Source organism: Brachyistius frenatus, unplaced genomic scaffold (assembly GCF_029030835.1).
Source record: "Brachyistius frenatus isolate BFR_SWC_R1_liver_20210118 unplaced genomic scaffold, ASM2903083v1 Contig_74, whole genome shotgun sequence".
Lineage (NCBI taxonomy): Eukaryota > Metazoa > Chordata > Actinopteri > Embiotocidae > Brachyistius > Brachyistius frenatus.
Genome location: NW_027210673.1, coordinates 1,964,807 through 1,991,662, shown reverse-complemented (window position 1 = coordinate 1,991,662; position 26,856 = coordinate 1,964,807). Strand labels below are relative to the sequence as shown.

At 39.0% G+C, this 26,856-nt stretch overlaps 1 protein-coding gene across 8 annotated transcripts in view; it reads right to left on the bottom strand.

The window, feature by feature from the left end:
• Positions 1-22,770, bottom strand: part of megf11 (multiple EGF-like-domains 11) — a 70,172-nt gene extending 47,402 nt beyond the window's left edge. For all 8 annotated transcript variants that reach the window (XM_069708314.1, XM_069708320.1, XM_069708315.1 and 5 more), the window contains exons 1-5: positions 22,554-22,770; positions 8,144-8,275; positions 5,249-5,363; positions 3,614-3,715; positions 3,131-3,231 (exon numbers count right to left, since the gene is read on the bottom strand). In XM_069708314.1, coding sequence (XP_069564415.1) covers positions 3,131-3,231; positions 3,614-3,715; positions 5,249-5,355 — 310 coding nt within the window. In that variant the 5' untranslated portion in view covers positions 5,356-5,363; positions 8,144-8,275; positions 22,554-22,770. The remainder of the gene's footprint in view (positions 1-3,130; positions 3,232-3,613; positions 3,716-5,248; positions 5,364-8,143; positions 8,276-22,553) is intronic.
• Positions 22,771-26,856: the final 4,086 nt, after the last annotated feature.

Sequence of the window (26,856 nt, the reverse complement as noted above, 5' to 3'; positions counted from 1 at the left end):
GCAGTAGGAGAGCAAAAGGAGGAGTGAATCCCAAACACCCACAAGCCAGTGCTAATCGCAGAAATGCTCCCACGGCAAAAATGGTAAACCAGAGATTGAAAGATAATTCGGGGCAGATTTCTGAGCAACAGTGCTCTGGCAGAAAACTGTCTAATTACAGGAAGCCAGCAAAACGAAAAGGGGGAAGAGCTCCAACATTTGTGCTGACGAAGGTAGTGCGATCGACTACCTGTAATCAATGAGTCCGCAGTATGCAGAGTATTCAAAGAAAAGAGGAGACGAATTCAATGTCACCATGATGAGTTGATTTCGTTTAGTTTCAATCAGCAAATTCTGATCAGCAAGAACAGGGAAATGCAAATGTGTCACATCCTTTAGAAAAAATGAAATATGGAAATTAAGTTTTGAATATGAGAGAAAGGATAAGGCGCACCCTTCTCCTGAGATCTGAACCGGTATACTGAAGGGATGGCATAATAAAGTAGGAGGTAGGTCTTTCATTTTAATTGAAATTCATGAATCCCTCTGCCTAACTCATGTCTAAGGAATCTGTTGGAAAATTGAGTCTTTCATCTAGATAAAAGGCTAATCTAACTCATCATGCAGAGGTGTTATCAGACTGGGGAACAATGGAGCTAATTGGTGATTGTCATGCAGTGTTAATAAATTTAATATTTTTGCCCAGTCACTACAGTCTTTTAAAATGTTTGATAAAATAGTCTCTGCCTTTTTTTTGGAGAGCTTTGCTGCAGTCAGGGAGTAAGAGACCAGTACAGTTGTTGTTTTTTATGATTTTTGTAGTAGTTTGTAGTGAAAGAATGAAAAAAAAACGTGCTACATCGTGATGTAAGTAGCTTGAGGTTAAATCGATCTGAGGCCTACAGAACATATCAAACAATTCCTGCAAAGCTTCGTCTACGAGCTTCTATCTAGCACAGAGATGATTTATTTTAAAAAATGTGTCTTTGAAGCATTAAAAAAGACGCAACAAAGCCAAAATGAAAAAGAAATCAAAGGCGCCGGACCCCCTTTTCTGTAGAAAAATCTCATCATCATTCCTATCATCAAAACGCAAATGTGAAACTTATCAAATCCCAACTAATTCTGCAGCCAAAGTAATTTTAAAATTATATTGCAGCACTGGATGGGCAAGAGTCATGCAGGAGTCATCTGGACCAAATGCTGTGTAAAAAGAGGGACTCATAGCCCTGCAGAGCCTGTCAGCCTCTGAAGATATTACAAGCTGTTGTCATTAGCGAGCGGGAAATGAGTTCCTCACATCCTCTACTAGTTACATATTAAGGTAATGACTTACAACAGATCAAAGGTCGCAGATATAATAAAGACCTCAAGTTGGAAACTTGAAACATTAATTAAAGAGAAGCCCATCAACTTATCGTAGAGCGCCTTGAGAAAATTTAACAATCACTTCCAAAAGATGGAATAAAGCAAACTAACAGAAAAAGAGAAAAAAAAAAACATCCTTTAAGATAATGTTGCTGATTCAGTGGCAGTGTTCTCTATGTTGTGTGTTTGTGTGATAATTTCGGTTCATTCCAGGTCTCCACATCCCCAGATTCATTTAGCTGCCTCTCATTGAAGCTAATGTGAGTGCTGATGTGGTGCCATGTGACAAAAACATTAAAAAAAAAATTTAAAAAAAGGAAAGAAAGCAGACAGGATTAAAAGACAAACGCTCTTGAAACTTTTCTGACTTTTAATGAAACAGACTTTATGGAGAAAGCCACTCTAAAATAGTAACACACAAGAGGGGGATGGGAGGGATATTTTACATTGAGTAAACAACGAAATGTCCTGAAAAAGACGACTTGAGTTAATTTTGGGTCGATTTACTCTATAATGCCCCCTTTTGTCACTGCATGCAAAACAGCTCGGGGAGTACAAATCTCTTAATCCTGGTAGTGAGAGTGCAAGGATTAAAAAGGAACAGTTTGCAAAGGCAGCAGAAAGCAGAGGCTGCCCTCTCAGCCCCTATCAACTCGGTCTCCCCACTTCACCTGAAAGAGGCCGGGTTACAGAGGAGGGCAGCTGTTTTCACTCTCAGATATAACATGAAAAAGAAATATATTAGAGGTGGTGAAAGTCGAGATGCATGCCCACAGTTTGGGAACTCACCTGGTTAACACCTTGAAAAGACTATTAAATAACAAATGCCTCTACTGTCAGTTAAATGGTTAATGAATACATTATTGATCAGTCACCTCACTCCTCAAAACCCCCATATAATCACACCGGCTCTTATTCTTTGCTGGCTGGCTTCCTGGGGATCTGCTACCCTGAAGCAAGTAAAGCCTAGACAAGGACAAGCTCAGCAGTGGTCAAAGAGCAAACCCTCATGGCTGCAGTCATGTTTCAAAAGATGTAGGAAAGCATTAAAGTACAATTCTCATCTTATTTAAAGAGAATTAAACATTAGGTAAGGCGAGAATATCAAAAACATAACCCTCAGAAGCTATATGTCCTGTCTTTATTTGACAGACATGCAAAAATATTCACCTTGATGTGTGAGTAAAAATATAAATCAATTACCATTAATGAAGCTGTAAAAATGACAGTGAAGGATTGTTATCAGCATATTGCTACAGTTCAATTTTCAAGGTTTCTGCTCCTTTTAAGTTATGGAACTCTATTGGGGTTTTATGGTGGGTGCTATACCGCCTCAGTCTGTAACCAGCACACTCTTGGGTCATTAATTTTTCTCATTGTTATACAACTTCAATTAAATTACTCTTGCTGGAAGAGTAAAGCAGGAAGCAGGCGATGGTGTAAAGTTGGGGCCATCTTGTTAATCATGCTCAATCATCTTAAACTGAATAAATTCACATAGATGGCAGCATTGCAAACAGAGAAGGCAGGTGGTGGAGAGTTATTGGGTGTTGATGATATAGAGGAATGGACTGGAGTAGGGGCGACTGAGGTGGGGTGGGTGGGGAAGGGGCAGTGGCAGTGGCAGACTGTTGGGGAGCTGCGGCTTTATCTGCAAGCCACCCACAGTTCCGATCAATCCTAATATTTACTCCTTTTCTCAAAATGTCTGGCAGGTATAACCTGAAATGTCATCAGCGAGGACAAAGCATGTTTTTTTGTTTTTTTTAAAAAGGATACTCACGAACACACAAGTCTCCACTCTCAAAGTAACCAGGGCAACACTGCGAGCGGCGCCTATACATGGTCCTCACTCCCCGCCGGTAAGCCGTCTTATAGCTGATCCTGGAAAAGAAGACACAGAGAGAGACAGCTACATGATGTACAGACTGACCCTTTCTGAAGGGCAGGAAAACATATAGCAGGTAACTTCATCTTCTGTTGTTATTGGCGGTTTTATAAACTACAAAGAGGAAAAAGAATTTAAAGCATCAAAGTGACTCTGTGTACCTTTTTAGTTGGATACCCACTGTAAACTCAATGGAGTAATTAAAACATAACAACATCTTTAAAACAACACAATGACAGTCAAAGGCATCCTGGCTCTGACCACATCTCCGTCAGCCACATCAAAAGGGACATTTATTGTGGCCTTTATAGACTTGGCTAAGATTTTGGGGGACAGAAAAACAAATATGTGTACAAATAGTGAGGCTTCCAAACTTACCTGTGCCTTGTGCATTTAAACCAGTTAAGGATGTCTGTGCATCTGGTGTAATAGATCTGGTCAAATGGGTGAGCGTAAGACTCCTGGACAGTCACAGCATAGCTGAAAGAAAAACAGGTGAAGACACTAGTGATAGAAAGAAGGACTGTACTGTGAAATTATAAGGATAATTTTACTTTGCTTGACTATTTCTACAACTTCATACTTCAGCTCCACGAGATCTCAAAGGGAAACATAAAATGCTTATTACTCCACTACACTTAACTGACTTCTCTCATTCTTCTTAGGTTCTTAGTTTTTGAATTTACATTCAAACAAAAACCTGACAAGGTCATTAAATACCAATCCAATAGTGCCCAGCCTTTTTAGCTTTTAACCACTGTGACAAAGAAAGCAGCCTTTAGTTGGCGCTCCTTGTCAAGTCTCAGAGGTCAAAGAGTTTTTAGCAGTTCTACCAAAGAGATACTTCCCCTTTAAACTTCTCAGAGGGTTTCATTTAAATAACAGTTTGGGGCACAAAAAAGTAAAAGTACCCAATATTTCACAAATAAATATAAGAGGAAAGTCAAAAACATTTCATTTGTGCAGCAGAACTTAGTTTTTTCTTCCTTACTACCAAATTTATCATCTCAAACTGTATTATTTACCCTATAAAGTGGCCTGAACTCTATGTTGGAAATCCCCAGACTAAACTGTTTCACTGTATATGAAGTAGTTTAAATTAGTATGACCAGCTTCGACAGGGAAACGTTACTTATTCAGCCGTATTAAGAATCTAATAATATAACAATATTATAGCATTTGATTTTACTTAAAGTAAACTTTGTTATCATACTTCTGTACTTTTACTTCACAAACATTTTTAAACTAGTACTTCTACTTGTAATAGAGTATTTCTATATTGTTGTATTCGTACTTTAACTTAAGTAAAGGGTCTGAATACGTTTTCCTCCACTGAAAGAACTGCTGCACTCATAGTGAAGGTCTAAGTTTTCCATGCTCCTTGGAGATGTTTGCACTCAGCGCCTGTCAATGGATGCAGTCCCAATAAAAGTACTACAATAACTTTTGATATGCAAAGAAAGTAGATGTCCATGATCTATGCAGCCACAGTAGCCTGGAGATATCGGAGGGCCTCATAGTCATGAACACGGCCCACTTAAGTAATTCATTTCGATTGCCAACAAGGTGGAACCACGTTTCCTAAGTACCCTCACCTTGGTCAGGCAATAATCCAGATAATATATCTTCACAGCTTTCTTTCCTCCCCTCAGCATCGAGGACAGAAATTATTCCTGCTTATTTCTCATAAGTGACACTGCCCAGCACAGCTAATAATTATTCAAGCTCTATGGCTGTCGTGATTGATTGGGATGAGATTACACTGATCAATCTGCCTCCATATTTCATTTGAAGCTGCAACTCCTCCCATCTCTCAGAGCTTGGCGACTGAGCTGTGTGAGATCGATTCTGCTGTATGGACTTTCACAATAGATCTGGAACTTTGGTTAAGAGCAGATGCACTTAAGAAGTTTCATGATTGACAGCATCAGTCCTGGGAGTCAGCAGTGTCAAATTACTACAAACTAAAGTTTTATGTTTTACTGTGGTAAACACAAGAGGATACATGCTCACCTCTCCCAGTGGCTGCAGACATTGGGGTCATCAGGGTTGAGGCTCAACGCACTAGTGGTGAAGCCTAGAACAAGGAGCAGGACCAGCAGGGCAACTGATGAACCCATCCTTCACTCTGAGAGATTAACAGGGAAGAAAGACAGAAAGTTTGGGATGGATCAGTTCTCATATTGGACTGTCTAATAAGATAGTATTTATCCTGTGGAAGGTGCATGTCTGATAATTCCATAACGTTAAGAGGGAAAGTTTGACATTATGGGAAATATGCTTGTTTGCTTTCTGAGAGTTGGATAGGAAGATCAATTCCACTCTCATGATTGTACACTAAAAATGAAGCCAGAAGTACTTAGCTTAGCATAAAGACTAGAAACAGAGGAATACAGCCTGACCCTATCCAAAGATAAGAAAACCGCCTCAAAGCCAACAATTGGCTTGTCATGTCTTTTTGGTTTAGTCTGAACAAAAAAGTAGCATCACTTCCTTTCTGTGCTCCACACATGCCAACCAGTCAAGCTGCAGTTTACATCCATGTCTGTCCAGACTCATATATGTAGTGAAGACTTGTAGTGAAGCCAATAAAGTGGATTCTGATAGAACACAACGTTTTAGCCATGACAGTAGAAAATGCTTCAAAAATTGATTTTGCTGCAAAATTCGTACAAGTTCTAAAACGTGGATGTTTCAAACACATCGTCAACCCGACAGCACAGAAGATCTATACAATCACCACTGTTTCAAGGTGGATACCAAAAATTAGAGCAAACAATTCAGTATCTCACCCAATGTGAAATATGGTCATGAAAGTGGTCAGAAAAGTGTTTCTGCAGAACATTATGACATCACAGAGAAGTTTACCTTCAACCTTTTTGAATATGAAATGTCATCACTTCATCTTTTTATCCTTTTGGAGATTTGTGTGAAATTTTGTCAAAATTAGCATGTGAACTCTTGAGTAATAGAAAGAAATGTTATGTGAGGTCGCAGTGACCTTTGACTTTTGACCACCAAAATCTCATCAGTTAATTCTTGAGTCCAGGTAAACATTTGCGCCACATTTTTAAAAAATCCCTCAAGGTGTTCCTAAAATAACTCGTTCATGAGAATGGGATGGGCGGACAACCCAATGGTCACGGTTGCCACCAGCATGCAGGAATTTAAAAAAAAACTGCAACTGAGTGCAGAACTATTTAAAAGAGCTTCCTATTTAGTGGATTTCACTTTGTTTTAAATAACAAAAGAAACATTTTAGAAATTTGTTTCTACCTAGTTTATGACCAAACATTTGATTATTGTGGTGAAAATGGCTCTACCTGACTATTTGTCACAGCTTCTGTCTTTGCTGTAGGTATAATCTGGAAACCTTGTTTGCATTTAGGTTTTTTCTGCCACTATGAAGGGTGCTCCAATACTTTCAAAATGAACCTGAAATCTACACCCATTAGGATGCAACGACTGGAAACAATCCTCAATAGAACCAGGCCAGACCCATTCATTCACTAAGGGAACTTGGATCTGGTTATAGCAGGGTAAATTTGAAGTGATAATAGTTGGATTTTGTACTGATTTTGTACTGAGCCAGGCTATCTGCGCCACCCTGGGTCCTGTCTTTGTACTCACCTAAGATAGCCATATTGCATTATACGGTATACAGATAAACGATCTTCTCTTAACAGGCAAGAAAATAAATGCATATCCTAAAATGCCAAAATATTCCTTGAAGTAGTTTTCAAGCTAAACAAAACCCACATCCATGCATGTTTAACACTGCCAGCTGCTGAGTGCGTCTTCTTCACTAAGACCTTCAAAATGGCACGAGCTGTGTTGAGTGAACGCACACAGAGATAAAACCTCCCTGTGACAGTGACAGAAATGTTGATTTGTTTAGCCCTGCAGGTTATTTCATTAGACGTATCGGCAGAGCAAGAGCGTATATGATCATCGGACATGACAGTGATGGATTCTCCACGTGCTACCTTAGCAAATCTTTACAGAAGATAAAAAATGCAAGGATAAGACATGTATGACTGACACACAAAATATGTTATATGATAATGCCTGAATGCCATTTGTAGCAACATAACTGCAGAGTAATTCAGTGTATGTATGGTGACTTGTATGGTGATGTGGCCTTCAGAGAAAAGCAAACTCATACATTGCATTAAAAACAACAAACACGAGAGAATAAATTCAAAGAAATAATCTGCGTGTCTTCGTATGGCTCAATATGCAGAGAAAATGCACACACATGAAAGTGTGTTTATTAGGCTGTCTGTGCTTCTGTGTGTTACAGGGATGTGTTCAATATTTCTGAGTCACTGTATCCAATAACAGGCGTTCACATGTTCAGCTAATCTTCTGCATTGATAGCCACATGTAGTTCACTCACATGTGAAAGAAAATCAATCAGACTTCCACTTCCTCTAAGTAGCAGTTCATCTCAACAGGCAGAGGTTAAAGTCATGTTCATTTCCTTAACAGGCTGATTAATCAAGATAGACACATGTTACCGGCTATAGCTGTTTTCATATTCAGGCCCTTCTCTGAAACAATCCTGTTAAATGCTAAAGGGACACTTAATGGGCTCGAAAGCTTTTATTTTTTCTTTGATTAGACCACTACCCTCTATCACGTCTCTGAATGGCTCTGGACAAGTATAATACTTCATAAATTGTCACATTTCTCAAACCTCTCTGTTCTCAGTCACACAAGCCTGCGGCACAAGACTAATATGCGATAAAATTTTGATTATCCTAAAAATGTGGTGAGATTAAATGAATGAATGGCTTTTATTTGTTGTTAGAGTGATGGCTGCAAGCAAATTAAGTGCCACGGATCTCTTGGAAAAAAGAGACAGTGACAGATCTAATAGCCAGAGGCACGTGGCCTTAAGCTTACCTAATCTTCCAGCTTGTGGTCCCCGGGTGTTTTTTGTTGCTGCTGTGGGGGCTCTGGAAGCACAAAGTGACAGAAGTACCGCTGTGCTCAGACACACACACCCGCTGGAAGAGGTGATGACAGGTCGCAGATCTGTGGGCGAGAAGAAAAATAATGAGCTTATGATGACACACAGAAGACACACGCTTCCTGGGTCGCTCACACACGGACGCAAACTCATAAATTTCTTATGGGATCAAGAATCTCAACAGGAATGTAGTTCACAAAAGCTGCACTTGAAAGGCCAGTTTACTCTGCGCAGCCTCCATATCCGACCACACAGTTCTCATTCTATTTTCCAGTTTCCCTCCTACCTGGTATGCACTGACAAACGAAGCTACCCACAGGAATAAAAGCCTACATTAACTCAAGAGGGGCTGATACAGTGAACTCTGTCCACACTTCAAACACTACAAGTGGCTTGTCCACAATGTGACAAGATCACGTTATCGGCTCTCATTAACGAAGCCTATGAGGGTTATTGCAATGATAATGCAGTCACAAAAAGAACATTGATGTATTTATCATCTCCCTCACTACACTGCTCTTAACATCCCTCCAGAAGGTCAGAGGGCAAGTTGGAGATTCTGCTGCCCTTCATTTGCTGTGAATCCTGAATTTAGATGTAAACACAAGCACGACAAAATAACATCTGTTTTGTACTCGGCTGAATAAATAATGCAACATTTATTTTGCATATAAACTGTTTCGAAGGCCCAGCTGGACAATGAGACAGTAGTCAAAGGAATTACACTCATTATATCTATTTAGAGATCTCTGTTTGGTAATCAGAATAGAATCTAAATTAGCAGAGGTACCATTATTCAGCTGGCTAACAAATGCATTAAACTACACTCCTACTATTAATACAACAACCACGGATTTATTAAGAGAATAAGATTAACATTGGATTACCAGATATATTATTTTCATTTATCTATTTGCATGCATTGCGACCCACTTTAAACTAAAGCGAAGAAAATATTAGCTTTTTAGCTAAATGCTCAATTAACATTAGATACAAAATAAAAGCTCTAAGTGATGGGATTTTTTTTCATACATATATATTTGTTTTTATTCATTTTGAAGTTTACTCATATGGGATGTAATTAAGCAATTAGCATAATGTAGGACCCTTCACAATCCTCATTCATCATCTGATGGTGTATTCACTGACCTCATTTGTAAACCATGACAAAATTGTGGTGCACAAGAAGCCAAGTTTTTTTTTTTTTCTTTTTTGTAGTTTCTGCAAAGGTGCCACAAACTGTAGGTGCTAATTTAGATTTGAAATCAAACCCTCCGTGCACGTTTAATGCCAAACGCTGCCCTGTTAGATCGTCACGATCTACCTCCGGTGAGATATCTGAGTGCAGAACAGCATGTGTCAGTAGAGGCTTAGTGACTTTTTAAAAATGTGAATGTCAAGAACAAGAAACTCCCTGATATTTTGTCATGCTTGAACACATCCTCGCCATTTCTTTTAGCGTAGATTTTAGCATTAAAATGTTTTTTTTTAAAAAGACAAACGAAATCCACTTTTAATAATGTTACACAAGGTCCTCTGTTCATTGTTGATTCTGCATACAGCATGTGTGTTCAAAGAGCGCTGCATACCACAGACAGACTAGATCAATATGACGCTCATCACTCGGGGCTTTCATGTGTGCCTCCCCATTGTATCTGCTGAAATCCCTGAAAACATGAAAACAGCTTCTGTTTTGACTTCAAACGTGTTCACTTCACACCAAACAAAATGTTCTTCAGAGACCTTATTCACCCTAAATGAATTTCTCTCTTGCTCATCAACGCTTCGATTACTGAGAATATGAAACCCTCCCTGTCGGTGTGCTGCTGCATCTGATCCCACTGACAAACAGCTGAAATAGCAACATCTTTGGTGAAAATGATGGAGATACAAGTGTAAAGTAGAAGAGGCAGAGTATGGTGTATGGAGGATGTACTGTATGTAATTATAAATACTTCTGAATCTTGACATGGACACATTGGACACCTGTTTGCAGAATTATTGACATTGATGAGACAGAGTCACCTTAGTCCTCTGGACTACCTATCAGCACAGACATCTGCATGATTAAAGCCATGTGTCTTCAGTCTGTGACTTATTAAAGTGCAATGCAATTAACCACCCTGTCCCCTGGCTGACCAGTTCCTGCACTCTACCATGAATGATGCTCAGCAGGCATGACTGACTAGCACAAGTTAGCTCACCTCCCATCTATGGACTCTAGGCTCATCCTAGTGCTCTATTTATCACAATGCTTGGTTTCGTCTCGCATGTGCTCATTTACATCTACATAATCGAAACTAGTCAACGGAAACACCACTTGGTATTGCAATCTTGTCTGAAGCAGCATGAGAGAATGTCTGATCAGCTGTGGGCTTCAGTGTGTAACGTGTCTTTGCACAATCAGCCTATTATCCCACCTCTAAATTCAAGGGCTCATATACAATTTTTATGAGATTTCTTCCAGCTACTCAATCTGTTTTGTAATCACTACTGAAGGATTCCCGCAGCAACCTAATTTGGAGTGATCTAAAGGTTACAGGTGTAACCACGCAGCACAGAGTGCCAATGAGATAAGCCCCAGTGCTGTCTCTTGTTGGGGGCTGTGAGTCATTAAGAGTCAGGCCTCATTAGAGAGGCCATGATGTGGTGCATCATAGACACGGGCTCCCCTGGTCGCAACCATATACCTGAGTGTTTCCTGTGTTAGAGGCCAGAAGAGGAGGACAGACACATGACAGGGGACGTGCTTGTTTTCTGACAAGTGAAGCAACAGCACAAAAACTAAATCCTGAATGGCTGCTGTTCACTAGTTTAAAATAAAAGTATATATAAAAGCTCCATGATAGTGTGTTTATGTTTACAAGAGGCTACTGTATTAAAATATAATTTAAGGGGACTGGTACTTTATTTGAATGTTTGTATATTTAAAAACTCTATACTCCAGTACATTTATCTGAAAGTAATACGAGCTATTACATTTATTGTTAAAATTAGTTTTACTTTGATCGGCAACAAGATTGAATTTGTAGTTAATAATTTAATATATACATCAATACTAATGATGAGATAATATGTGAATATGATAATAATTCCCTCTAAATAGGACCAATATATGAAGTACTTCATGTTTTAAGTATATTTTGATAATGAATATTCATGTTTGTATATGTTTGAATGAGTACTTCTACATTCTGGTATTTCTATTTTACTTTGCTGTCTTTTTTCTTAGTTTTTTCAGATTTATTGCTTTATTCTTCTCTATACACACTTCACTTCAAAGAGACCAAATACATGCACTGGCATGGCAAGTGCACTGAAGTCATAAAGCCTGAGAGGGTGTTTGTCGCTGCATTTATGGGAATTTCGGTAATGCTGACAGCATGAAGTGGAGCCAAGGCAGCAATGTCTTTCACCTGATCTTTCTCCAGGGTACTTTACTTTTATATTACATTTCAATGATTAGGAATGCCAGCTTGACATGATCCAGCTATGGATTAATTCCACAATCTCTCAATCTCAGACTGGACACTGCTTAGTTATGGTTGTGATCATAAGCAGTTCAACCTGTCTGTGTGGAGGACATACAGAGTTCAGATTATTTTATACAGGAGAGGAAGATGACTCCAGCCTGCTTTAGCAGTGGGCTTTTTGATTCAAGCAGAGTGTAAGGATGGAAAGGAAAGACAAAAGACAGATGGGAATTTTTTTTTTATATTATTAGTGTGCAAAACATTCGTGTGTATGCAGTTTAAAGTTTTACAGGAGAAAGCACTGGTTATCAGCCACTGCAGCACCTCTATGTACGTTGTGCCTCTGTGGAAATACTGTATTACAGAACAGAAAAGAAACAAAAATAGCTATTTTACTTCAAGTGTACTTTACCCAGAGTGTTGTGGGTGTAGAGTTGAAGTTATAAGTTTGACTGGTTGTACATTCACACAATCACTCATATTCTAATCAACCTGATTTGTCTTTAAATGAGTCTTGACTGTTTTTTCTAATTTTAGGTCAGACTTGTTTGTGTTTATAAATCCAGTGCACAAACAGATCATAAAAAAATATATATATTTATCTACAATAGAATGATGTATATTAGCCAAATTAATAATTAATTAATCGATCAACAGAAATTTCAAGGGGTACTCTGGCAAGTTAGTGTGAAGCTTCCATCAAGTTGGAAGACTTTAAATAGATAGATTTTATAAAAAAAAAAAAAAAAAAAAAAAGAGTTTCAAAATTAAAACATTAGAGGTTGAGGAGGATTTCTTGATATAAAGTCCTTAGTATGGGTCAAAATTTAAAAATTATTTCTATTATATTATTACTACATATGCCACAATGACACACAATGGCATCTCTCATTAGACCTTTCTTGGCTGGTTTATGCCCATATATTGAAAACTTGACATTTCCAGTTTGTAATGCAGGCCTTCTCTTTAAAATGTGTGGTCTCTTAACCCCAATCTGATGTCAATGACAGACTGTCTCAGAGCTGACAAAGCTCTGACCTGTAGTACTAACCATGACCAGTCAACTGATGTTCTAACGTCATTTAAATTTTGATCATTAATAACTTTTGTTAATTATATTATAAACTTTTGATCAGGAAAACCAGCAATCTGAAGACCAGATATTGAGGTTTATGAAATGGTAAAAGGCATTTTTAACTTTTTTAGAAATAAAACAATGAATTGGTTAATTGGCAAAATAATCAGCAGCTTGAATAATATAATGAAAATGAAACAAATAATGAAGATAAGTTACCGTGTCTTGTGTTGAGTCTTCAACTTTTCATATATGTTTCGGCATACAATCGTTGTTTATACTCACTCTACAAATAATTAATGGATTTAAAACAATCAGCTGAAAGGTCTGAAAATCCTCAGGGAGATTATAACTGGCAGGTCTTCAGGCGCTGCATTGGGCCATCAGGGAGCAGTCTCATGCAACTCCGATAGCAAAACAGCAACAACACAACTTTCATGATTGTGATTTCTACTTGGTTGTTGAGGCACCTGGGAAAATGTTGTGCGTCGTTTAACAGGAGCTTAATTCTGCCCACATGGTTTATTCATGTGACGACCGCTGATATCACGACTCTCATAAATCACGCAGTGCGGCATGCTGGACGTCCACGCGCTCGGGCAGGGCTCACTAATCTCAACACCATCTTTCATCTGAATAACCTTGCCTTACCGCAGGGCAGGCCAACACCAGACACAGCCCATTGAAGGGAAGCTCTCCTCACACTTTTATTTCTTTTCACTCAGGGCACAAAGACTTTTCTGCAGCCTGTCGGAGCAGACAAACGCTGTCCTGTGCACTCCCAGGCAGGATTCTGCCCACTCTCAACCACAGGCAATAATGAGAAATTACTTAACGGACATCAGAGAAACTAATTTAGTCTAACATTAGCTTTATGAATGTGGAATCAGACACACAGGGGAGGAGAGCAGCGGAGCCGGTCCAGCCATCTGCTCAGAAGTGGTTCAAAGAAAGAGCAGAAAATGTGAAACTAATGTGAGTAAACATGATCATCAAATATAGATAATAGAATAGATCACATAGCAACTTTGCCCTCGTTTTCTTGTGTTTTTTTCCTCCTAGTGTTGAATATTATTACTTTTTTGGTAATTAATCATATTTGAGTTCCTCACAAAACAATCACAGAATCTACATTCATAAACATGCCACCAAATACCAGCTTTAGGCCTGCATTTTCCTTAAGAAAACTAATTAGTGAAACAACATCCCTTAATGAAGCAAAATAACAATGCGCTTGATGCCTCATAGCTCTGCCTGCTGCTTAGAACAGTCACAGTGTTTCACCCCATGCTTTTAATAACAAACTCCAGGCATCACATTGACAGCCGAATGTGATACAGTGCCCTCTACATTACGTCTGTTCTCCCTCCACGGCCTGGCTATGGCCTCCTGCTGCCACCAGGAGGAGGCACCAGTCAGGCTCCTCCAGGCAACAGTAAGGCTCTCCTTCCCAACACAGACAATTAGCCACCCTGTGACTGATTGCAAGTAATGAGAGCTGCTGGAGAACAGTTGGACATCTTTGGACAAATTAATGTGTGAATATTAGCCTGTTGAACCGTCTGCTCTCTCCCACCAGGATCATTTTTAGTGGAGAACACCACTGAACCACTCTATTACTCAGAAGCTTGCTGGTCACGGAAGCACAACCACACTATTTTGTATACTTAGCAGCCAAGATGGTTATTACAGTATTTTAGTTCTGCAGCTTCAACAGAGCCGCGGCCAAACTCAGCAGAGGTGTGGCGTGGACAGAAAAACAAATGAAAAGAGGTAGAGGGCACTGAACAGGCAAGTAGAGTCTAGCTGAGCAGCTCGCCATGAAATGCTGAAACAACAGTGCGGCTGCCAGGGCAATTTTACACCCCAATAGTTTCACACCTCAGCCACCAACCCCTTCCAACTCTGAACCTTGTGTCTTCTTTGTGTCTTCATTTATTTTGTGTCAGTGTCCAAGATGTGAGAAGCCAAGCAGTGAGAAACTCGTCCCAAATGTCGCAGGGTAAGCGGTGTGTGAAGCAGACGGGGGGGAGCAAGGAAGAGAAAAGCCACTACGTGTGGATGCACTCCGCTTTCTGCGCAGACAATCCTCTGAGATCTAACAGGAGTTCACATTACACTTGGGAAAACACATTATTTTATACCCATGTGTGCATTCCGGTAGAAGTATTCAGATTCTTTACTTACATAAAAGTAATAATACATTATGTTAATTTTATCCACTACAGGTAAAGGTCCCGAATTCAATGTAAAAGTGCAGAAGTAGCCTATTATCAACAAAATGTATTCAAAGTATCAATATAAAAGTCAATAAAATATAACAGGCTCTGCAGCAAAATGACCCCAGTGACTGATGTATTCAATGACATTAAATTGAATACTGATGCATCAAGCTGCATTTTACTGTTGCAGCACGTCGAGATGGAGCTAGGTTTAAGTACTTTAAAGAAAATCGGGTAGTTTTTCTCAACCAAGGGGTCGTGCACCCTCCAAACGATCACATGATAAATCTGAGGGGTCCTGAGATGATTAAAAAAAAATAATAAACAATGATGCGCGCATTTTTCTGTAATCTTTGATGTGTTGTGAAACACGGAATAATCTAAACACCTACTGAAATTAAAATCTTGTGAGAAGTTTAGAGGGGAAATATCCCTTTAGTGGGACTGCTGACAACTGAAATAAGATAAGAATTAATACTAAAGGGGTTGGCTTCTCCAAAAGGGTGGAACCACTTATGACATTTAGTTTATAACAATGTTTTTTTCACTAAAATCATATTTGTGAAGCAACTAGTAAATATAAATGTCAGATGAATGTAAAATTAACAATATTTCCCTCTACAGTATAGCGACAATAAAGTAGTAGAAATAAAAAGTAAACTACCAGTTTGTCAAAATTATTCTTAAGTACAGAACTTGCATAAATACACTTAAATTATTTACCACCAACGATGTACTGTGGTCTGATATTCAAGTTGAGGCCGAACTTCACTGCTAATTCAGATATTAAAGAGGCTGTTCTCACAAGAAGAATCGGTGTGCATGTCGGTGGAATATATTTTCTAAAAATAACCAATTAAATAAAACATCAACTTAACTAAAAGCTACATCTCCTGCATCCCTCTCTCTCTAGATCAGTGGTGGGCTCTCTCTGCTCGTGTAAGCACATTAACCTTTGAGATCACTAGTCAATGACTGAAAGAGGAATGACTTACCATCATGATTATTAAATCTGAAAATATGCTCCTGCAGCATGTACGATGCAACCAGGTGATCTCAATTTGGTAAAATGAGAGCTCCATCAACGGGATTTGCATTAAAGATGTATGCCCAATTTTTTTCACCACAACCTTTTAAATGTCCTTGAATCCACTTGAGCAAAATACGCCTACTTGGACTGAATGCATTAAAAAAATGAACAAGAGAGGCCCTGTTCAGCCTGCCTGATGAGTACACAAAGAAGATTCCCATTTTCATTACTGACATAACAGACTTAAATGAAGTCAAAATGCAACAGAGAGTGAAAACCCAAAATACACGTGAAGCCAGTGAAAGCCAATACAATACAATACTTAGGATTCAGAATATAACTGATGGGCTTCAGAAACAAAGCAATGAAAGGTACCCATTTTATGAATATCACTGCCAATGCAATGTAGAAATAAAAATGTCATGCACTCAAACACCATTTTAAAATTTTACACACCCTTGCGCTGTATAGAAAAATACTTAAAAAAAAATTGAAAACAACAAAAATTATTATTGCAGTAAATTTTGCTACATCTCCTTTACACCCTCACACTTCCATCTTTCAGCCTCTGTTCCATTGTTCTCTCCACTATGATACAGCCGTGGCAAGCAGGTCTGCCTGGTGCCGGCACCGGGGGTGCCAAGTGTTTGTGCCCTGACTTTCTGCTCTCTGGACAGGTCTGAGTGCGAAAGCATCGCCTGCGAGGGGCCAAAGGAGATGGGACACTCGGCTGGCTGGTGTATTATTCATGACTCACCCCTGTTGAGTGGGCTGTTATTCAGCATCCAAATCCCAGATGTGGTTCAATCTGTGCTCCATTCAGTGTCCTGACTGCTGGCCATTGATCACAAGCAAGGTACCCGGGTGCTGAATAAGCGCAGGGGCTTTATGTTATAGGGCTCAAAGCGCCTCACTGATAGCACAAAGATCCATCACCAGACATTGGAAATGGTCCAGAGTTTTCTCGCTAGAACTGATCACAAGAGCTGAGAGGAGATGCATCTACAACATTTGTTAAACCGGCACAGCATGTGGTTGAAATGTGACAGCAATATGTTATATGTCTGGTATCGATGCAATGTAGGGAGGGAGCAGAATGTATGTATTTCTGTTGTTGAATCCAATTTTACTTGTATTTATACACCCAGAAATACACACTGAGGCACACACATCCCCAGCAACAGGCAGAGAAAAAATACTATGATGAGGTCCCTCTGTGAAAGGTGCCAGAGGCAAGGTATCACACTCTAATAGGCATCATACTGGACAGTTGAGCACGGTGAATCATTTGTCTACTTTAATCATCAATCACACATGGGCAGCCAAATGTGGCACGACCACAACTCTTCCCTGTCTGCATTTGTCAGGACAGTGATCATCCATCATTGATCATTTTGCAGAATTACTGTATGATGTGAAATGTGAATAGTAATTACCATATCAGTTAGCTTACTGAGTTATACAGTACTTCAATAATGTGATCTATGTACAACTTATGGCCTAAAGAGTTCAAGTACAGGTCGTATTTTTGAAGATAGTGTTTCCCAAACCAGTTTGATCATTCAAAACTCACATGTCGGATCTTTCTTTTGTCAGCACATCAGATTTCCAACTAAAATCTGTTTTATTTCACTAAGAAAAATAAAATCTGACAAGGACCCAGACTTCACCACACAAAATGTGGGGAAATATTTAACCTCTGTTTAACAGGAATTGATACTGTTCGGGTTTTCTATAAAAAAAAAAAAAAAATTTAAATGGCCTCGTTCTTTGATCAGTGTTGAATCACATTTTTTAAAAGTCATTTTCTCAACATTTTTAAACACTCTTTGTGCCTCTACCTTTTTGATGCTGTCAAATTACCATTAAAAATTATTTTTTTTTTTTTTTTTTGCATGTTTCTGACAGGAATATATTTCCATTCTCTTCCTCTGCTCAACAAACTCAGGTCTACGAGGTTGGCTATAGTTTCTCACTGAATATCTGCGGTTTCTTTACAGTCGAAATAAGTGATTAAATCATCTTTGTAGTCCACAGTAATAAGTATTATCTGCAAATGTAAAGGAGTGGGTAAATGATGTGTAAAAAGCATATGCCTGAGATGGAGGGAGGATTTTTGCTGTCGAAGGCATAATGATGAATAATAGCCTCATCAACAAAGCACAACACATCTCAACATGCTGAGATGTTATCACTGCTCATTTCCTCAGCTCCTGTATCCTGTATCTCTGATGGAAAATGTGTCGTGTGGTCGCCTTGCACTGTAACTGACAGACTAGTCGTGTCAAAATGTTTGGGATTTCTGGCAGGGGTCTTTTCACAAGACAAGGGAAGAAAAAAAGTGGCAGATGTAAGCAGATGCATCAGCAGTATTTGCAAAAAGTCACCAAATTCCCACAAGGGACATGTTTGTCATTAAAACAAACAAGAAAAGAACTGATGAGTGCATTAATCAGAGCTCGTCCAAGCATCGGTGGTGAGCTGTAGTCCATGGCGTTCCTCCCCAGGACTGCACCTGGGGGGAGGGCATGGGGGGGGGGGGCAGTGTTACGCCGCTCCACGCAGGAGCTCCTGTATCTGAAATCTGCCTGAGCTCATCGTTTCTGTTTCCTTGCTAAGAGGCTGTGGCTGGATATCAAGCTCAGGCAATCTATTTCCCTGCAGAGGGTTGGCTGACCGGCATCAATGCCGTGCATTGTCGAATTATTAATTCAATGTATGCAAGCATAATCAGATGCAGACGTGGTCAGACCTTTGGGACAGCTAACATAGCATTGAAGCTGAATCTAAATTGCAGATGTCTTCTTATTTTTCAATGCCAGCGAGCAGTGCTGTTTTAGGAGCAAAACCTCGTGGCCTTTCAAATTCAGCATCACTTTGCACTTATTTAACTTTGTTGTGATGCAAAACATGTATGACTTTTCAGTATGACCCACACTTTACAAGAAAAGACAAGCATCATTAATAAAAAATCATCTGTAACCAACATGTGTCTGCTTTTACAGTCAAACACTAGAGTATAGGCTCTAGCAAAATTATGTTTACACAGAGAAGAAAGATAAGATGTGGGCGTATGCTGTGGTATATATTGTTTCCATTCCCTTGCTACAGTGCAAAATGTAAATGCCGCAGCTTTCAAAAGTAAAGAAAAGTCCAGGTCATGCCTCCGTATATTTCATTAACTTTTGTTAATGTAGTTGCTATGGCTCTGGGCTATTTGCTCAATGCTCAATGCACTTTTGCTGAAATAATAAGATCTATCAGTCATCGCAAAGCAAAAAACAGCTTAATTTGCAGAATAAAGGTCATTCGAACCGTTACTTTTTGAGGGACTCTGACAGAGAACAGTGTTCACCATAGCAAACTCAAAAAGAAACTCTGCCCTGAAACATTACAGCACACTGAGGTGTTCACATGCCGATTTGAAAATCAGTGTCAAGTTTATAACGCTGAGCTGACTTTTATATAATTTGCTCTTGTGAACTGGACCCAACCCACTCATTATCCCCCAGCACAGTGGCTCTGCAAATCCTTATACATTGCTGGAGACATTTTGCACTGCCAACATCATTGTGGCCCACGGGGAAAATCTTTTCTAAACATATGTGCTGACGAGTGTTTCCAAATCCTTTAACTGACGTGTGATTAAAAGATTGAGCCTGCGTGGGTCCAAACCAGCAGCCGATCTGGTGTGAATTGCATTTGGTGAAAAATTTAAGAATTAATGTGCATCTAAATCAAACAGAAACAAAAAGTAAATTGTATGAATCTCGCATATTCTTCCGTCATGTCTAATTCACATTGTAAATGGCAGCATTTAATCAGATTGCTACAATGGAAAGCAATTTTTCCCTGTTTGCCAATAGACTGTGTCCTTGTGAAGTGAGAAACCTGTCAGCCTTCCACAGCTATACTCCTCCATTAATCAACACTAATTAAACATATTGATTGAGCCAAACATCGGGATTTCCAGTTGAAAGGGTTTACTAGACTGTAAAGTATACACAACAAAAACCTCCACCAAATGCACAAGCCACTTATGCACCCTCGAAGGATCCGCTGCTTAGGAGGAGCTCGGAAAATAAGACAAAGAGGTGTCTGCTGCCTCCTCATTAAATAACATCAGAATTTACGGTGTCTCTGTGGCAAACGTCGTCCTTGGCTCTACTGAGAGCTGAAGCCACTGAAGCTGAACTGAGTATCAATTTGTTTTCTGGCAGCATGACCTCTCAACGGTGGGAAAAGTTGCTTGAAATCACAGCTTAAGCCAACCCCTAGCCCTGGTGGACCACCAGATGGTCCTCAACAACAACCTACAGATCACTTGTAATAATGAAAAGCCGCTTCATGTGGGGAGAAAAATGGCCTTCAAGCTCACTGAATATGTTACAGTACATTCAACTGCATGCTATGCCCCTGCAGACTGAATTAATTACATGTTTGTAGTTTCAAAAAAGCTCACCCCTATCTGCACATGCAATCTAATATAAATCAATTACTGTTACAGATATATTTATTTTTATAGATATTTGTTATTTTTGTTCAGAATTTTTTCCACACCACTAAAAGACATACATGTCTTTATTATTGGGAATAAATTACTTCCACCCCCCAATCACATTAATCAGATGATGTTCTCCAAAGAAAACAATGCATTTCCAAATTTGGTGAGTTGATTTGTCAGGTGATTTGAATTTTTTTTTTTAAATTCTCCTACTTTCTAAAGTAAATGAATAACTTAAAAATCCAGTTTTAAACTAAATATTGTCACGTAGTTGAAAACAAGGCAATTTTTCTGTGCATGTGGTAAACATGAAATTCTGGAGAATTTTCACAGAACAATGACGAATTATAAAAAAGGAACATGGGGATTTTGTCAACTTCTTATGAGTTATAACAACATGGAAATCATAAATGAAAATAAGAGGAATAGAAGTTCACTACTTCTGTTGCTCTGAAGGGTCATAATGATCCAAAATTACAGATGACTTTGTTTGTTGCTTCAATGGATAAAAAAATGTTTTGACAAATAAACTCATCTCATCTAACTTCTGCACACAAGGGGAAACAGATTTATAAATTGAACATGAGTTTGGATGAATTATTTATTTGCGAGTGTGGATATGTTTGTGTAGTTGTAGTATCTGGAGTAAATAAATATATAACAAATACACTAGATATTAAAACAATGAAGTGGTTAAAGACTGTAAATGTGCAGCCACTCAGAAATTAAGACTTACATAAATCAAATCAAAAAGGTAACAAAGACAAAGACAATCCTACTTTCTGAAAACATGATACGAGTTTACTCCAACTGTCAGTCTCAGGGTAAAAACAAAACCTGCATTGCTGTAGTGCCATGGTGCATTTATGATAAATGACTTTATGACAAATTGCTATAATGCAGAGAACCCATGCGGCGCCTGTGCAGCTCCAACAGGGCAAAACAACAGCAGCTACTGTAGGGCTTCAGATGTTTCTAGGGAGAAAGAGTGAGTGTGTGTGTGTGTGTGTGTGTGTGTGTGTGTGTGTGTGTGTGTGTGTGTGTGTGTGTGTGTGTGTGTGTGTGTGTGTGTGTGTGTGTGTGTGTGTGTGTGTGTGTGTGTGTGTGCTGGTGAGTCAATAAAAATCCTGGATTTCACAAAAAACGGGCTTCTTGGTCTGTTTATTCTTCCACAAAGGAAATCAACAGCAGTAATGATTTCATGATTAAACCATGGTGCAGATCTGCTCATTGACTAATAGACGAATGCAAGTTTAATCAGCTGCTTTTTGCTTGCACTCTGTTGTCATCTAGTGGCTGAAAAATGACACAGCACACTGCATGTGATCATTATTCTACACAATCAAAATGTTCATCACTCACTGCTGATGCTTGACTTTGGAGAACAAAACATGATCCTAAATCTTAAAAATATTAAATAATCGTATACTGACATTTGAATTCACACAGGCCCTAACCCTAATAGGAGCCAAAGATGATGATCAGTCACAGCATCCAAACTTATCAGAAACAAAAGCATTACCAGAAATAATCACAAGGTACTGAAACAGTTCAAATAAGTGCATCCTGTAACATACTTCATTAGCATTCACTGCATTCCAACAAGCTTTTAAAATCACTGTATCTCCAAAATAAGAACATACAGGCTAAAAGAGCCATATAAAAACAACAGGCTACATGCCTGCAGTATATAGTATGAAACTCCGGGATGAAACAGCCCTTTTCCTTGATACAGCGCGCACATTTTTTCCACGGGTTAGACTCGCCAATAGCCTAATTAAATAGAAAGCACAATTTGTCACATCAACCAGCAGCAGCAGCTCTCTTCAAACGCCCAAAGACTGCGCCGCAAGTTACTGCGGACCGCTCCAACAACACACAAAAATATATACCAAGAGCTATTTATCTGTTTTAACAAATATCTGCAAAGCTGGTTATCACTGCAGATCCCGCTGCCGGTGACAAAACGCCCGCTGCAGCGTCATTAGCCTCCTCTCTGCCGGTTAAATCAATTACCGAGAAAATGCATTTGAACTCACCCGTCGGGAAACCTTTAAACTTATCGCCCTTAAGATAAAGAGGGATCAGCGGGTCCACTGTGCAACACGGTCTTCCATCTTTAATAAGTGTGAAAGTCAAAAAGCAGGTAAGGTCGGAGCAGGTAGTTTCAGGAGTTTAAACCGGGATTCTTTTTTACCACACTCAGCTGCGAGCAGAGTCAGGTGAGAAGAACCGCCGCCACCGCTGTTTCCTCCCTCTTCTTCTCTCTCCTCTCCACCGGGTGAAGCGCGGCCCACTTTAAACTCTGGTGACGTCATGGGAGCTGATGCTGATGCTGCCACCCACCCACTCCCCATCACCCAGCCCTACACCTCTACACCTCTACACACACACACACACACACACACACACACACACACACACACACACACACACACACACACACACACACACAGACAGACACAGACAGACAGACAGACACACACACACACACACACACACACACACACACACACACACACACACACACACACACACTGGCTTCTCCTTAAACAGAAGCTAATCCTCATATATTCTTATGGCAACTTATGAGAAATCTCTCAACTTGAAAAGATGCCCTTAGCATATAGGACACAGGATAGCTCCAAGAAATACTTAGAAGTTGTCACTTTTCTAATTCCATAAAGGCTTATCGGTCTATTTTCCATACATGGCAGCAACATTGAAAATGATATGAGGTGAAAGTGGGCAAATTGCCTGGAACAGTGTAATTATTATAATTACATCTATATTTCTGCACAAGTGCACACTCAAGCTCTCCTGTGAACCAGGAAAAAAAGATCAAGTCACATCAGATGGAGGAAAGTTTCTCTGCAGTATTCAGTTGATTTTTCAAATTCCATCTGACAGGCCCTCATCTGCCTATGACAGATTTATTTTAAAGTTTATTTATTCTAAAGTTGACTGCGGAAAGTCTGAACCAACATGCGTGTTGAGTACAATGTCTGGGAACAACATGACACTTTCCAATCTTGGTGTTTTCAAGGACTGACAAGCTTCACATTTTGATTTTCCACATGGAAGGCTTGGACACCTAGTACTGGATCTAGTTTTTCTTGCAGTGACATTTAACAAAATCATTTCTTCGTGGGAGGTCAGAGTGAAATATGAGAGACCGTTTAAAGTTTCTTTTTTACAGAAAGACTGTGTGACCTGAAATATAATTATCTAAAAGGATAAGTCTGGTGATATTCTATGTTTCTTATCATCAACAAATGCCAGGGGAAAAAACCCAGCAAAAAAACAGTTAAAAACACATCAATGAGCCAAACCTTTGCTCTGGGTGCCATGAAGATTATGAGCACTTTTGTTTCACCACCAAATGTGCATCAATCCAAATACAATTGTGAGCCTTTTCAAAGATTTACATTTTCATCAGGAACCAATGGGATTAAGGATCGTATAGATTGGAACATACTGAGATACAAACTAACAGATTGTTAGTTTAAATGGATTTTACTGCTCAAAAATGTCAAACAAATTTGAAGAAAATATTGTTAAACACCGGATTTATCCTTCAACTAAACGTCAATGTGGTAAAAACATTTAACAGAAAACTTTGGACAAGACATTTGCGAAGTAAAACACAGCACAAGAAGGAATCTAAGTGGAATTGGTGGAAGTGGTCCACTTCAGCTCCCAAAAATCCACACATCTGTAGTCGCTGCTGAGTCACTCCGCTGGATCAAAACAACACTTACAAAAAATAACTCCCAACCCAGTTCCTGAGGCATCGGGAATCACTTTCTATTAAAATCGGCTATCTCACCTTTGTTCTCTGACACTTTGTCTTACATTGTTTGCTCTTCATACCTGTTTTGTTCATGTTGCCTGTTACCTGCTCGCCTGCCAACCAGCCTGTAAGTCTTTATTTTGCATTTTAAAATGAAGGCTGGCTTTGTCTATACTTGGGTCTTCTCTGCTGTCACAGCTGCAACAGGTGGAGGAAGAATTCACATCCTTCAAGTAGCAATGCAACAGAGTAAAAATCCCTAAAGTATGTATTATATGGTGAAGTATGTTTGTACTGTTAAACATATTCTTAAAGTATCAAAAGTAAAAGTACTGTTATGCAGAAAAATGCCCACTGTGACAACGAGGTTAGTCTTTCTGATGCATTAATGAGAAGCAACACCTTTCTGTTTTAAGTTAGTTGAGATGGGGCAAATTGCTGTAGACATTATTTACATCTCTTAACTGATCATTTTTTTCTTTGGTGGTTGTTTTTAAACAGTTTAAAATGACATGTTCAGATTTTTTTCACACCCAACTGTGGTTAAATCCCACAAATGATTCAGTTTACTGTAATTGAAGACACAGAAAAGAAATCACTTAACTGATGATCCATTAATCATGAATTAACCAACAACTTGTTCTAATTCTATTGTCAGGGAATTGAATCAATAACTATCAATAAATCAATAGCAATCCATCTTATTTCATAAGCTCTATAGGCCTATGTTTTGTCTGTAAAGTCTTGTAAAGTAACCAAAGCTGTGAAATAAACGTAATGAAATAAAAAGTATAACAAATTTTCCCTGTGAAATGAAAACTAACAAATTGCAGGAAAATATAGGAAACCTGTTAAGAGTGTAGGAGAGTACAATGAAATGGTGATCAAATTTGTTCAGGAGTAAATATACTTAGTTTCTTTACATACAGGTAGGCCCATCAAAATTAGTACATAATCGCTGAGCTGATCGAATCATTCATCAGAATCGTTTCCATTTATCTGTATAAAAACAGCTGGATGAAACTAACACAAATGTCACATTTAAATCTCTTTTTCCATGTCATTTTCCCTCCTGAGGTTTCACTACTGCTCTCTTAAAGACGTTACGTCATTACGCCCTCTACTGTTGTATAGCTTATTGGAACATGAGTGGAGAGTTAACACCATCTGTTTGTCTCAATATTCGAATATTCGTAATATGCATTTCGATGAGCATCTATTGACAATAGCATCAGGGATTTAGCTGCAAAGCCGAACCTCACCGCACCGCTGGGGGCACATTATGGATTTTTACACCAAATAAAATAGAAGAGCCCAAAATTCTTTAAGGTAGCGATATGTCAGATTTGCAGCAAAAAGGTGGCGGATAAAGTCGTTGTTCAAATGTTTCAATGTCCGATGCCAATAAATGGTCCTCATTTATAAGGTGTATATGTATTTTAAACTGTGATTAACCCTACACTGTAATAGTGGCATTAAATAAGCAGTAAAATCAATTAAATTGTCAAATGCAATTATTTGTCTGACAATTAACTGTCAACTAAAATTTTAAGATCGTGACAGCCTCACACACGGAGGTAGTTCTCAGGTGGATGCATTCATGTTGCCCGTTAAGCTGTGCATTTCAGCATCATCAGTATTCCAAGCAGTGCACCCTACTTGTGTGCGAGTTCACTCATTTACAAGTACTTATTCTGAGTTCAGCTGAGTGTCGGACTTTTGTTTTAATACTTTATCAGAATTATGTTCTCAGTCACATTCAGCACACGCAGTCCTCCGTGTATCGTCTTTGGCCCCGCTCCAGACGAGCTACATCTGCCCAAAAGTAAACGTCATTGCTTTTGCCTCTGTATTAGCTCGCCGAGTTATCTTACTCAAACAGAAGGACACAGCTCCACCTTCCCACTGCCACTGGCTAAGGGACATTATGTTCTATATGAAACATGAAAATCCATTACAACACTCAAGGATCTGCAAACAAATTATTTAATGGGAAAACCTTCTCTTCAAGTTATTTGTTTTCTATTTCCTTAGGTTCTCCTTTGTTTTCTCTTGATCTTTTTTCATTAGGATCCTATTATTGAATCTATTCTATTCAAGATTTTTGTCACTACCTACAAAATTTTTAGTCAACAAAACATCCTACCTGAAGCTGATTTCAAACATTTAGATAGAAAGAAAATTTAGGAACGCCAAATTAAGGAGTCACCGTGACATTCCTGCCCAAGACAGCTCAATGTGAAGGAAACAATGACATGAATTTCCTTCAGTAAAAAAACAACAACTAAATGGATCAGCACTTGAAAATGAAGTCATGTGTTGCAGGCAATTAACATGACAGTGGATAGATGTGGGAAATAAAACCCTCAACATGAGATTCAACCTTATAAATCAAATAATATTCCTATGTATGTTAAACAGCTATTCCCAAAACTGAAAACAGTGCACGAGTGCCCACTTGTCCCACCACAGCTGTCCCATCCTGTGCTTGACTTTCTGTCTAAGTCATTGGATAGATTTGCATGTTTGGGACCCCTAACTACTGGCCT